Here is a 13,234-nt window from a genome sequence, read left to right as displayed (position 1 = left end):
AGCTAGTAACCCAAGAAAGGGCTTCTTATTTGAAATAATGGTATCAGTGTTACGATTATAATGTGTCATGATAGTTAAATTGTAGTTCGGTATTCTAAGACTATTGCGAATATATACGCTAAGATATGGTTTAACAATCAATCAAATGTAATCCTTTTCCCCGTACCCTCTACGATTCTACCGGTGAGTCTAGATTCCACAGTCTTGGCCTGCTTCTCCTCGGTCGTTAGCGGTCTCTTCGGTTCCCTGCTAGTCTCTTTTCTAACCGGTGCATCCTTTGATGTCTTCTTGTGCGACGAGTTTGGCTTTTCTGACTTTCCGTCGGTATCCGCTTTTCCGTCGCCAAATCTCTTTTTATATCTTGTCGTTGAATCCTCTCCGTATTCTAGCCTGAGCCTTCGGTTCCCCATGAAAGCATAAGGATTGGTCTTTTGTTTCTTTTGTTTCTTCGTAGTCTTCCTCTTCTTTTTTGGTTGCTCCTCACTATCACTCTCACTTCCACTCTCCGAATCGTCCTTGTTGTCATCCTCTTCTTTCTCATCTCCACTGTCCTCAGCACCCTCTATCTTCCCCGAAAAGACATTCTCCGCACTCTTAAGTTCCTCAAAATCAACCCAGGAGAACCCCTTACACTTTCCAGAGTCCTCGAATGTCATAAATCGCACCTTCTTTATCTTTCCAGCGGGACTAAAGTGTCTAAATATCTCTTGCTCCGTAACTTCATACCTGAGATTCCCAACAAAGATACTACGGCAGGGTGGGTTTGTCCCAGAGTTGATAGAGCCCTGTTCTCCCTTCTTCTTGTTTTTATCTTCTTCCGGCCGACCATTGAAATCCGTGGATGCTTTTATAAGCACCTTTCTGCCGTTGAAAAGCTTCTCAGAAAGTTTGAGGGCATGCGAAATACACCCAGCTGTCAAAAAGTCGACGTATGCGAAGCCCTTATTCTGGTTTTTGAATTTGGTAGATCTTGGGATGTTAAGCCGGGTGATATCCTTCTGCCTGATACCTGTTCCTATCACTTCGGAAGCCTCCCTCTCTTTTTTACTGTCGTCGTCGTTATCATTCTCTTTCGATCCACGAGTAAAGAAGTCAATCAATTCCTCCCGAGTCGTATTGAAAGTAAGATTTCCAATCCAAACACCATATGGGCTTCGTTTCGAGTTCGCGCCATTGGCGGGAGCCTCGCCTTCCTGAGCACCCTTCTTAGATCGATCAATCAGAGGAACATTGAGAGATTCAAGAGCATCGGTGTCAACACCCTTCGACTTCAGCTTCTTCAGTTTTCGGAGGTCTTTTTTCGATGGCGGTTCCGGTAGGCTAACATCGATTTCGAGCTCTGGTTCGGAGTTCTCTGAAATCTTTCGCTTTTTAAACGTTCGATCGGGAGATGTATCGACCGGCGCGTTAGCCATTGCGGTAGGTAATTATGAACGGGATGACAGGCTAGTATGATACTGAACTAACGGATTGTGATGATGGTTGGTGAGGATGCAATTTTGCGGTTCAAAAGTCGCAAATGGAAAATTTTATGCGACGCTAAGACTTTGGAGCCCGGATGCCAAGACTAATGCCCGGTCCATGGTTCCCGCGAGCCCTGGGGACGACAAACTGCAACGCGTCAACACATATTAGGAGCTGTCTAGCCTAGTATTTAGACCAGTATAGGCCCACAGAAATAGCATCTTTGAAATCCCTATAAATTAAAAAAAAAGAAAATTTACTAACAGCTTAAACCAAAACAAGTGGATAATGTTGTTGACGGAAGGCGAGGTATTCATAGGATACCAAAAGGGCCCAGCGTTGCCCCATGGGTGTCCCTTCACAGGCTCTCCGACACTTCAAGCATACAACGTACCTAACCCCTCAACCCCCCACATACTAATACCACTTCTCTCCGCCCAAACAAACTCGCAAGAAAATTTAGAGAACGTTCGAATAGCCAAGAATTTTTACGTATCCTTCCTCTAGTAGTTACAACATGCAGCAGTATGTTCACTCCTAGTCTGCTTCTAACCTCATATATAGTCCGCTTCCTCCCCGTCAATGAAAGAAACTAAATTCTCCCTTTCCTCCTTAGCGGCCGCCAATTTAAGTTGTACACCGGGCCGAGGGTACCTGATCCTGAATGTGTCAACAATGGTATAGTTGAGTGGATTGCAGAGGACCCAGATACCCTTCTCTATTTAGGAAAGGAGGAAACAAATGAATATCATTTGGCTTTCTTAGTCGACATCTCAGTGATGCTTTGCCACCGAAGACTATCTCTTATGATGGAAAAGATGGCGTACCCAGCTCGCAGGGTTATCGACGGGGCAGATTATCCAATCATGAGAATTATGATCGAATCTGGAGAAGATATAGGCGTTCTTCCACTTCTTCTACATATCATTCACAAGTTACCCGAAGCTCCTAAACCGATCACCTTTAGAAGGCTGAAAGATTTCGCAGGCTTTGCTCGCAAGTATCAGCTTGCTGATGCTGTAGAAAAGTTAGTTTCATTCTGGATTCGTGCTCTGATTGGCGAGGACGAATCCCACGTTACAAAGCCAGGGTTCGAAGGCTGGTTGTTCATAGCCGATACTTTCCCAGGTATCGATTGTTCGAGTCGGATAATTGAGAAGCTTTCACTTATATTGTCACGGGAAATCTGCCAGCGGGAAGGCGTAGAGGGCTTCCAGCGGTGGTCGCAGCCAATGGACGGTTCTTCTGAAGCCAACAGTATCACTCAGATTCAGGATGAAGACATACCATCCTGCATTTTCGGTATCTTAAACCCCCACTAAGTTCTATTTCTATGAAGCCTGAACTCTCAGGGACAAATCTTCAAGAGACTTACACTAACTTTCTCATCCTTTTAGCGCACATCCTCCAGGAGAGAAAGCGATACCTGTTTCATTGGACGCGTCAAGTCACCGCCTTTACGCAATGCTCCAGCTCCAGCTCCCTGCCACCAGCAAGGGAAACCAATCACGCTAAATCAATGCTGGGGAGGTCTCTTAAAAACCTTGGCTTGGCGGAAATGTTCCTCTCAAACCCGGTTTCCCCAACTCCGACTTGGCCGGTTTGGATGTTCGCCGATCGAGTTCAGCGGATCACCGCGAAGGCCCACCAAAACGGACTGCAAGATCTGAAGAACAATGTCAAGGATGTCTCTAATTTTATGTCAGGATACAGGATCCTTGATATCCTTGGGCCTCAGTATGCTAAACTGGTGCGGTGCCGGAAACGAGTTCTAGGTATTGATATAGAACCGGAGGAGGGAAATAAGAGAAATAAGTAGAAGGCAAAGAACTATTTCGCTCGTGAGTCAGTGGCCAGGGCCATCATTTGATCCTAGCCCCGGTGCCACTTAAACTTCACTATTCCTTTGCTCCTTCATCCACCGCTCCCCCGATTCGCCACCTCTTTTCCCTATATCCACATGTACAACTTATCCCATCTATTTGTTTACTCCCCCGTTTTTAATGTCGTTGGCCGATTCGAGGCTATAGTTGTTACCGACCACGCTGAGCCGATGTATGTACAATTTTATCGCCCTATTTACTGCAGAAGAGATCTCATCTTTCATGCCGTAGCTAAAATCCCTATCCTCTAATATCACTGTGGATTATTTTAATCCAGTTGACTAGAAGGTTACCATCGGGCAAATTGACTAGGCCTTTTAGGTGCCAGTAAAGGGCAAATTTCAAAATAGAAGTTCTCAAAACTGATAAAGATTAATCTATCAAATCTGACAGAATCTATGAATTCAAGTCGCAATCTAAAATTGCAATTTGTATCTATGTATTGGTTACTATTCTTATGCCGAACAGCCTTTGATACTATTGTGTTTTAAAATAAATGTTTTTTCTAATTTCTAACCCGGTGAATATGGAAAGAACTATTTTTATATATATATGTTTTCCATTTTTTTGTTTTCCATTTTGCACTATCTTGATACTAAATTTGTAAAGTTTAGACCTATAAACAAGTACTGTATATAAGTACCTACCTAATCAAGTATGTGTTTGGGTCTGCTCCGTTTCTGAAATACTACCTGTGAGCATGTAAAATTGAACCCAGAAACGTTAAACGGTCATAAACCCACCTTACTAGATTTATTATAACCTCATTCAATCTTGATAGCGAGCTTGAGCGCTAGAGCGTTCTGTGACGCCAGCTCGCTTGCAATTGAGTCTATATTTGCGGCCACTGGCTAATTGAAGAACCAAAACTACACATATGGATGTGCTGCCTCGACTTCAGCGAATCTAATTTAAAAAAACAAAAAAAACATGCACGTTCGAGTATACTAGTATATTGTAACCTGAAATTACAAATATCTTTTAAATAATAATGGAGTTTTGATATTTCGCTAGCCGCGATGAGTTCCATGCTTCTTTAGCTGCAACACTAGACAACAGCCGGATTGCATTGAGCCCAGTATATATGTGCGCGAGGCTATAACATTCTTCGACACGGTACATCAGCTTTGGCTTACAGCCGGTTCTTTAAATAGCAACATGCAACGTTGTTGGACCTATGTTGCGTTGCCTTCCTCCCAGCCATTCTTGGCAGCACAGCATAATTCTAGAACCAGCGCTCTCGACAGGGTCAAGCTTTAGTATCGAAATCGCGGCTGCTAGCTGGGGTATTAATCCTTGATGTCTTTGGAACTTAGTCACCAGCTCCAGGGAAGCAAGCGAAGTGGGTCGGCTTCTTATGGTCTTAACTTTTAGGGTATTTTGGGCCCGAATTCGAAAGCTAGTATAGATATATGTATATCTGTTTGCGTTCGGTACATTCAGGTTCCACAGTTGGTCCCACATTTGCATTCAGGTATATACCTAGGCCTACACACACGTATATGGCTAAGCCCACATACAAAGGAATAGTTCTCCGGGTATATATTATCCATTACATTCAACCCGGCAGTCCGCTTGAAGTCCAAGTTTACCGGCCAATATTGAAATCGAAGCAAGTGCACCTCTCATTTCCGTTTAGCTACATATATTACCTTGCACTTAACTTTGGCGTCAATAGTTGTGAGCGCTAGCTTTCGGGGGTCTGTTTTATCCATGGGATGCATTTCATATGGTTCACCCGAGAACCGGATCTGATTATCGAACTCGAAGATGAAGAAGACCAGCAGATGTACGGGTTTCTAGTTTCGGCGGCCTGTTTGCGAGTATCATCACGCTTCTTCGATCGAATGTTAGACCCAAAGAATGGATTTAAACCTCTCCCGCAAACAAACTTAAACGGTAATCCAATTACCGTTTTGCGCCTCCATGAAGATTCTATTGCAGCATTAGGGTGGATACTTAATATCATACACTTTCAATTAGACAGTATCCCTAGGGAAATGAATAGAGAAAATATCTTTGCTGTGGCAATCTTATGCGATAAGTATCTATGGCAAAGGGCAATTGGCCTGTGGGCGGAGAAATGGGTGGTGGCGTTATTGCCCAGCGAAGAAAGCTCGAATTCAAGGAATAACGGCGCCGAATACCTTACCGAACCTTGGAAAGAGGATATTTCGAAGGAGGGCTGCGAAGAATGGCTTTTCTTAGCACAAGCATTTCCGAATATCGACAACTATACATCATATCACCGAAAGGTTTTCAATACACTCGTGGAAGAAATTGTGGGCGATATGGAGTCATTCGATGATGCAAGCAGGATGTTGAAATCATCCAGGGATGGGCAGAGAGTGGTGCTGCCGGTGATGTTTGAAAGAGTTCCTCAACCAACTTTTAGTACGTATCATGTCTTGCCGTTAAAACTCACCAATTTACAGCTATAAATTTGTTTTGAAGTATCGGGTGCTAACTATAGCGCACCTGAACTCCGATTTGTAGTCAAGATCAAGGAAACCCGGGATGAATCCTTTTCAAGGGCCATTTCAGAGATGACGGATTTGCTTCTCGAGATCGAAATTCTTAAGCGGCAGTTTGATGAAATCAAAGGCAATATTATAGAAAGAGACTGTCAAGGAGATACCGGATGCTATGAAGTTACATTAGCATCTTCTATGGGGTCATCACACCAGGCAGGCTGGGATCTTGAAGGAACCTATTGTCCTTCATGTATTCGGAAGCAAGTCTGCCTCTGGGTTGTCTGGGAGAGAGTCGAAAAGTTGCGTGAAGTTTTGAGGTATTATGCTTTTGCTCAAGGTGTCCAACGAAACAAAAATAGAACTTCTGCGACATGGCCAAAGACGAATGAGACACATACTTTAATAGGAAATGTAACCAGTCGATTTGGGAACTTGTGGAATAGTTAACTTGGAAATCGTAAGACCGATGCCTCAATTTTTACAGCTCGGGATCTCGTAAAACCAATCATGTCAACTGTGATAAAACACAAAAACTACATTGATTCCTTTTAGCTAACTGGCTTTACATGACTTACATACTGTGGTATACGCTTCTAACTTCGCTAGGGTCTCTGCCTTCACATCTGCGCCTGGTCTCGAGGCTATCTAACTTCTAGCATTAGCTCTCCTAGTTCCACATGTCATTGTGTTGAACGTTGGAATATTTGCCCGTTGTGCTGACAAGTACTAGTACCTGAACACCCAGTCCGGTGAGGCTGTATTGCATTGGTCTTAATCCCAGGGCTGTACCAACGAGACCAGGCTGCACATATTGTATCGATCTCCTTGATCCTATATTGATTTTAAGCTATTATCATTAGTAAACCCCCTGTTCAGAGGCCTCCACTATCATACCACCAAACACCGCATATAATCTTAATTCTATAATCTCACCGATTGCCACCTTAGCCTTAGCAAATTCGTACAGTCGTGGTCTCGTACCCATACATATTAAATTGTTTCCCTGGCTTCGGCCCACATAACAGAAACATGGACCCGGAGGTTCAGAAGCATTACTATAGTAAATGCCCCGATCTCAAAATTGAGCTTCACCATGATGGGAGGATAGTGGACATAGTATACGGCACATCCGCGGCCATTCGGAATGCCTCTGATGTGTTCAACCGTATGCTGGACCCTGATAATGGCTTCTGCGCCCTACCAGTAGACACAGACCTCGGAAGACAGCTGCGAGTCCTCTCCTTACCAGATGACCAAGCAGAGGCAATGCTCATAATCCTCAAAATTATCCACTACGAAACGAAGTCAATATCCAAAACACTTTCTTACCAACTACTGGTTGAGCTTGCAGTGGTTTGCGACAAGTACGATTGCGCTAGAATCGTTCATCCGTGGCCGGATACCTGGATTCCCAACCTGATCAACGCGAGGGATCATGATCTTTCAAAAGTCGGGCAGGAGGACTGGCTCCTAATAGGACATATCTTCCCAACCGTTAGAGGTATTGCAAAATTGGTACGCGAACTGTCAGTACAGCTTGCAAAAGAGTGCTATAATTGGAGTCCAGACCACTCAGAGTTTCGACGGTACCCCCGGTCAAGTTCAGACTGCTTTTCGGATGAAATACATGGGCATACTGTGAAACTCAGATTTACTCCTGATCGGATAGTTAGTATGTCAGCCCTGGCTGCAAAAACTTAGTCTCGTTCCCAGCGTTGAGCTCCAGTGTATTTTGGCTTACGGTTTCATAGACTATATTGTGGAAGAGAGCGAACGTGGGAAAAAGTTGGCTGTGGAAAAGATCCGAAACTTTTGTGCTGGATTGGACGTTATCAGCCAAGGCCAAGGCCAAGGCGATGCTAATACACCGCCATGCAGTGACTACGCGTGCCTCGAATTGGCCACCGGCTCTGTCGTTCGTTCGATAAAACGACTCGGACTTACTATCCACCAGATTTCCAGTACAGCGGGCTTTGACAAATTTCCTCTTTGGATAGTTTGTAGACAACTGAAAGCAATTGCGACCAGCTGCAAAACAATTATTCCCTGGACTGTTACAACATACCCTGTGTTCGTCTTAAGGAAAGGCTTTTTTGACTATGGAACATATAAACTTAGCGGTGGTGGGAATATGGAGCATATTCAAGCTGGAATACTAGTAAATCCGACGGCTGCTGGTGAGTTAATCTTCAGCGGTCCCCCTGAATCTTTTTAAAAAACAAAAAGTAGATTATATATATCTCATAATTTATAAGAAACTAGCTAATTAATGCTTTAACCTTGATGTTCAATTGTAGGCTCTCCACCACCCAGTGATTTACTAATGGGATCTTCAAAACAGGAACGATGCACAATTGCGAAGAAAGCGCAGGAAATAGCGGAGATTGCAGATGCCGTTGAAAACTCTATCTCCGGTTATATATTGCAATTTGAGATAATCAAAGACTAAAAAGTGAGATTCTGCAGATCTAACTTATGTTGCCCCCCTGAGGGACGAGTTTAATAGGCGAATATGTTTATTCGCAATTGATTGCCATGACGGAGGGGCTCAATAGGGACCTTTCACGACTTTCACGACATTACAGTCGCTAAACATGCACCCAGATTGAAACCGATATCATATATTCTGGCGAATCTGTTCTTGAAAGCCACGCATCCTCGTTGCAATGCCACATTCTGATTTACCAATATCATATTCTGGTCTGGCGTTCTCCCAATCTTCTGAATCTGTGATTTTAAGCTCTACGCCGATTATAATACGTTAGATTTATCTATTGAATTTGAGTCTAGGTAACATTTCTTTTTTGGGTAGGCCAAAGCGTAACATACCTTCCGATGGATTAGATAAATATATCGCAGAGAATTCTGAAGTGGTGGTCGTACCTCCCTGCAATTGATAATGGCAGTAATTTTCATCTTTAGGCAGTTTAAACAAATGCTTGAACAACCCGGCCGTATCTATTCGACTCCACGGAATTATAGTCGTACAGCTCAAGGCTAAGAATTTATTCCGTAATAACCATAATGGCATACTTGTGAAAGTGTCAGGGGGAAATGGAGCAAACAGAGGAAGCCCAAGTTCCCTAGTTGACCGTAGTATTGAGCCAACAGCGACATCTACGCAGACCCGATTACTGCAAAGACGCGACTTCTCGCAATCGTAAATTTCGGCATGCAGTGACATATCGCGGTAGAGATCTTCAAGGAAAGGAACGATTTTAAGCAGTTTCGATTTCCGAGTATTCCAAATTTCATCTTGTACACGATTCCGTTAGCTAGCTCTAGTAATCTAAATTTTGATAGTAGAAGAGTGACGAAAAACTCCTAGACAAGTTTGGGGAAGAGACGAAACAAGCCAAATTAATGTAAGATATACATACCTAGAGCTGAACTTGGTATAAGATCCGTGCGAACTACAGACATATCGTTCGGACTTAGGCTTGTTTGCTCATGACGCTCTGAATATCGTACAAAATGTGTGGATTCCTTCAAAGTCCATCCAGCGCACTCTATCGCCAGCTTTGACGCTATACCAGTCGCTTGCTTTTGTGCATCTGGGATATCTTCAAATACATGAGACACAAGCAGCCACCCTTCATCGCCTGTATTTTGGTTTTCTTGAACCAAATCCTCTATCCAGAATTCAGGCCACGGCAAAAGGGCTTCGGCGAGATCGTATTTCTTGCAAATCATTGATATGTTTACTAACTTTTGAAATGAAATCGATCGTGGGACCTTCCTGGCTCTATGGTGGAGAATGTATAAGACCGTTGTTAAAGCATCGGCATCACAGTCTTCTCCTAAAACAAGAACCCGGAATATTCTGTTATCAACAACCTGGGTTGGCAGCCGAGCTATATAAAGGGAGCTGTGCCATATTGAGCTAGCGTCCGCCAAGGCTGCTGCGGAGACGAACCCTCTTCTTTTGACAGCACCTTGGACGAACTCTAGAATCAGATCCGGAGAATTACTGAATTCAAGTTCGGGTGTCATTTTGACAAAGACAGCAGCAAGGGAGAGCGAATAACAGATGAGTAAAAAAAAGATAGGTTATTGTCGAGATTGAACGTCTATAGAAGGTGCATGTTCGGACCAAGTGACGTACGTGGGCTTCTAAGCACCGTCTAGATACGGGCAGTGCACGCGAGACTTATATATTATGGGGCCGAATGATGATCAGGGCAGCCAGACATATATTTTGGGATAAGCTTTGGATTTGAATGTAAATGTAAGCATTGATCTCACGGTCGTATACATTTCTTTGAGAAAGGGGCTCCGGGATCTCTTGACTTTTAAAGTAGACTCACTTTAATCCAAATATCGAACAGTCAATGGTGGCAGATATCGATACAAGCGACCTATAGCCTAGCTGATATAAAAATTATTCTTTTTAAAGGAGCCTACAGCTATTGAGCAGTATTGCCTGCTCGAAAAACCTGCATCGATATATCCAGACAGCCTCGTAACCAAATTGTTATTCAGGTAATATTGATAAATGGGTTTGCAATGTTCTGGTCCGCGATGCTGTGACCTGGGAGTAACAAAAATGTTGGCAAAGCCACTGTGGCGTTAATCTGCCACAGCTACTACGCGCCACATCTCGGCATTTTCCAATGACCTCAACCAGGACAAACCTCAACACCATCCCTTTCGGATCGCCATCGCCACAAACGCCAATCCACCAACCTCATCCCTCCCATCGCGATCCTTACAACCATCCAACGCTCTCCCATCACACGAGCATCTTCCGAACAACTTTTATGCCCTCCGTTACGAAAATCGCCCAGTTTGTCCGACGTGTCGAAACACCCTCACGGCTCATCCAAAAAATTGGATTGGAGCGCGTTTCGCGATCAGCTAGAGATGGAGATTTCACATGGGACCAATGACCGAACTAACCACGATGCAGAGCCAAGGGCATCGTACAAATCATGGAAGTACGTGTAATTCGAAATAACGACGACAATGGTGGATATCATGTTAATCAGATTTGCAGGAAGAAATACCGTAAGCTTCGGCATCAGTTTGAGGGCGTGATGAAGCGCTCCGACGAGCTCTTTAGGCAAGATTTAGTCGCCACTGCTACCATCAAGAGGATTACAGAAGAGAATAAGTGAGTGTTATTATCCAGATAGCATCAATCCAGAGCTGACCGAGACCCAATAGCCGACTCTTAGATCAACTACTCGAATTGAATTCGAACCCGCACATAAAACACAAGCACTTCCAGGATATCGGTTCGCCCACTTCATTGACACCGCCGCGGATGATGTCACCTACATCGCTGGAGCAATTCAAAACGAAGTTTTTCATGGATGATCCGAATGGCGGGGAAACAGAGGCTCCGAATCCACCAGCCGAGACCCCTAACGAGGACCCGGAAGCAATGGACGTTGACACCTCAACGGCAAACATCCCAGATCCATTACAGGCCCCAGAAGAATCGCCTTCAGAAACGAATCCGAAATACACTTCTAATGGCGTAGTACACGACCCCTCGAAGCCCCTCACCCCACCTTCTCAATCAACTGAACAGCCTGTCCGTATACGCGGGGAGCTACCAGAGGAACCAGAGTATACCCGTGGCTCGACTCCTCCACGTTTTCGCGAAACATCGCCGTTCCTCAATCCAATCGAGGACGAAGAACTACCACCCGGAACAATCATCCACTATCACCAAGAGGATGGAGCATTCACAGCACCATCACTTCCAAACGCGTCGCCTACTCACAATAAATTCCCGGCTGCGACAAACGCTTCGATACCTGCTGCCACTGCCGAGGAAGAACATCACTGGCCACGAAATCCGATGAGCGTGTACTGTTGGCTTCGAAAGTATCAACCCCAGGTCTTCTTGCAGGACAACGAGGCCCCTGGCGGAAAAGAGCGGAAGAAGAAGGGCAAGCGAGGCGCGGCACCTGTTGAGGAAGATGAAGAGGAACATCACCCTCCCGGTCCGGCTTCTCCAGCTGAACTGAAGCCCAAGCGAGGTGGGACCAGAATGTCTTTTGCTGGCGACAACTCTGATGGCAAGATAGCAGGGACAAAGAGAAGGAGAGCCCAAAAAGACGAAGGCGACGAGACACCAGAGAGGGGCAGCAAAGGGAAGGGTGGCTCGAAACCTCCAGCTGCGAAAAAGCCAAGGAAGTCCGGCGCAACAAAGCGAGAGGATGACTAAATCATCATCCAATTTTCCTTTTTTGATAATAGAAGGGGCACAAATGCTATCATGATGATAGTATATCTTTTTTTAGATTCTATGTATTTCGCTTCACTCTGCTTGGATCTGGTCATGTGTTATGGTGCCGCATTTGACTTTTCGGAATGGCGTTCCTGGAGGGCTTTTCAATATGTATGAAACGGAAAGCCGAGGTGTTCCTAATTATATTGTGGAACTTCGAATAATATATCTCTTTACTCTCATCCTACCCGCAGCCCTTCTACCAAGTGCCTCAACAAAACCTCAATAGCCTAACATATCCCAATCAATACCCTATTATTTCGATCAATATATCGTCAAGATAAAGATTACTAATTCTGGCATGTCGCCAAGTATGCACCACATGCGTATTGCGACCAAATTTTCATAACACAGAAACTCGTTACTTCGTGGAGATGTGGTCCCTTCATAGGTACCTAAGTAGGTAATCTTAGAAATAGAATTGGAGGCCTAGTCTTAGATCAGACCAGAACCTTCATTATATTCTCAACCTTGCCATTCTTGAATATGAGACCACAACCGTCATAAACCAAATACTTCGTCAACGCACTCAGAAAAACAATTCCCTCTGCAAACAGCCTTGAAGACATGATTAATAGCCCATAGAGGTCATAGCCTCCCCACGTCCTATCGAAAACCCGGGTGGCGTATCCATAGCAGCATTCCTACTAACTCCCACTCCTTCAGTAAAAACAGAACTATACTCCAATACATCCTGATTCCGGATGACACCACGGTCACCAAAGATGTAAAATAATAACCTCCGGGCAACGGTTTGAAGATGTTGTGGGAGGTACAATGTGACCGCTGCAGTTAGGAAGCCAAGAAACAGGAATAGAAATGTGTAGAATGCCAGCTTTTCGGCTGTTGACATCATATAAAGGCCGAACGTGACTTCGAAGAGGAGGAACCGGCGTTGGAGCCAAGTTTTGCGCGGGCGTCGTCGCGGAGGATGTCGGTAAACGGATAGTGTAGTAGTCATCTTGATATAAAACCTTTTGACATTGAATCGCTGGTGGCCAGTCTCAATACGGTATTGAAGATTGGAGTTAGACTTATAATTAAGAGGATATTATATAGAATCACGTGCGGGAGCTCTGAAGTCGTTGACTTAATGGCATAATTATACGTGCATGTTCCGACCGCCGGATCTCCTAGGATCGTCTGTTAACTTCACTTTTCGTTGTTGCAAT

At 44.4% G+C, this 13,234-nt stretch overlaps 7 protein-coding genes across 7 annotated transcripts; 4 read left to right on the top strand and 3 right to left on the bottom strand.

Annotated features, from left to right (window-relative positions):
- Positions 1–137: 137 nt before the first annotated feature.
- AOL_s00173g312 (uncharacterized protein) lies at positions 138–1,415 on the bottom strand (the record flags this gene model as incomplete). The annotated part of the gene is made up of 1 exon (XM_011128054.1): positions 138–1,415. One exon carries the CDS (start codon positions 1,413–1,415, stop codon positions 138–140), a length of 1,278 nt encoding a protein of 425 aa, XP_011126356.1.
- Positions 1,416–2,282: 867 nt separating this feature from the next.
- On the top strand, positions 2,283–3,283 carry AOL_s00173g311 (uncharacterized protein; the record flags this gene model as incomplete). Its single annotated transcript, XM_011128053.1, has 2 exons — positions 2,283–2,766; positions 2,862–3,283. 2 exons carry the CDS (start codon positions 2,283–2,285, stop codon positions 3,281–3,283), a joined length of 906 nt encoding a protein of 301 aa, XP_011126355.1.
- A 1,782-nt stretch (positions 3,284–5,065) lies between these two features.
- On the top strand, positions 5,066–6,268 carry AOL_s00173g310 (uncharacterized protein; the record flags this gene model as incomplete). Its single annotated transcript, XM_011128052.1, has 2 exons — positions 5,066–5,741; positions 5,844–6,268. The coding sequence occupies 2 exons, from the start codon at positions 5,066–5,068 to the stop codon at positions 6,266–6,268; spliced, it is 1,101 nt and encodes a 366-aa protein (XP_011126354.1).
- Positions 6,269–6,850: 582 nt separating this feature from the next.
- AOL_s00173g309 (uncharacterized protein) lies at positions 6,851–8,270 on the top strand (the record flags this gene model as incomplete). The annotated part of the gene is made up of 3 exons (XM_011128051.1): positions 6,851–7,493; positions 7,573–7,998; positions 8,119–8,270. The coding sequence occupies 3 exons, from the start codon at positions 6,851–6,853 to the stop codon at positions 8,268–8,270; spliced, it is 1,221 nt and encodes a 406-aa protein (XP_011126353.1).
- Positions 8,271–8,938: 668 nt separating this feature from the next.
- Positions 8,939–9,814, bottom strand: AOL_s00173g308 (uncharacterized protein; the record flags this gene model as incomplete). The annotated part of the gene is made up of 2 exons (XM_011128050.1): positions 8,939–9,102; positions 9,202–9,814. 2 exons carry the CDS (start codon positions 9,812–9,814, stop codon positions 8,939–8,941), a joined length of 777 nt encoding a protein of 258 aa, XP_011126352.1.
- Positions 9,815–10,684: 870 nt separating this feature from the next.
- On the top strand, positions 10,685–11,999 carry AOL_s00173g307 (uncharacterized protein; the record flags this gene model as incomplete). Its single annotated transcript, XM_011128049.1, has 3 exons — positions 10,685–10,758; positions 10,818–10,934; positions 10,988–11,999. The coding sequence occupies 3 exons, from the start codon at positions 10,685–10,687 to the stop codon at positions 11,997–11,999; spliced, it is 1,203 nt and encodes a 400-aa protein (XP_011126351.1).
- A 634-nt stretch (positions 12,000–12,633) lies between these two features.
- On the bottom strand, positions 12,634–13,023 carry AOL_s00173g306 (uncharacterized protein; the record flags this gene model as incomplete). Its single annotated transcript, XM_011128048.1, has 1 exon — positions 12,634–13,023. The coding sequence occupies one exon, from the start codon at positions 13,021–13,023 to the stop codon at positions 12,634–12,636; it is 390 nt and encodes a 129-aa protein (XP_011126350.1).
- Positions 13,024–13,234: the final 211 nt, after the last annotated feature.

This window comes from Orbilia oligospora (assembly GCF_000225545.1).
Source record: "Orbilia oligospora ATCC 24927 unplaced genomic scaffold scaffold00173, whole genome shotgun sequence".
NCBI classification, from domain to species: Eukaryota; Fungi; Ascomycota; class Orbiliomycetes; order Orbiliales; family Orbiliaceae; genus Orbilia; species Orbilia oligospora.
The sequence above is the reverse complement of the archived record's forward strand: the minus strand, read 5'-3'. Positions and strand labels throughout refer to the sequence as shown.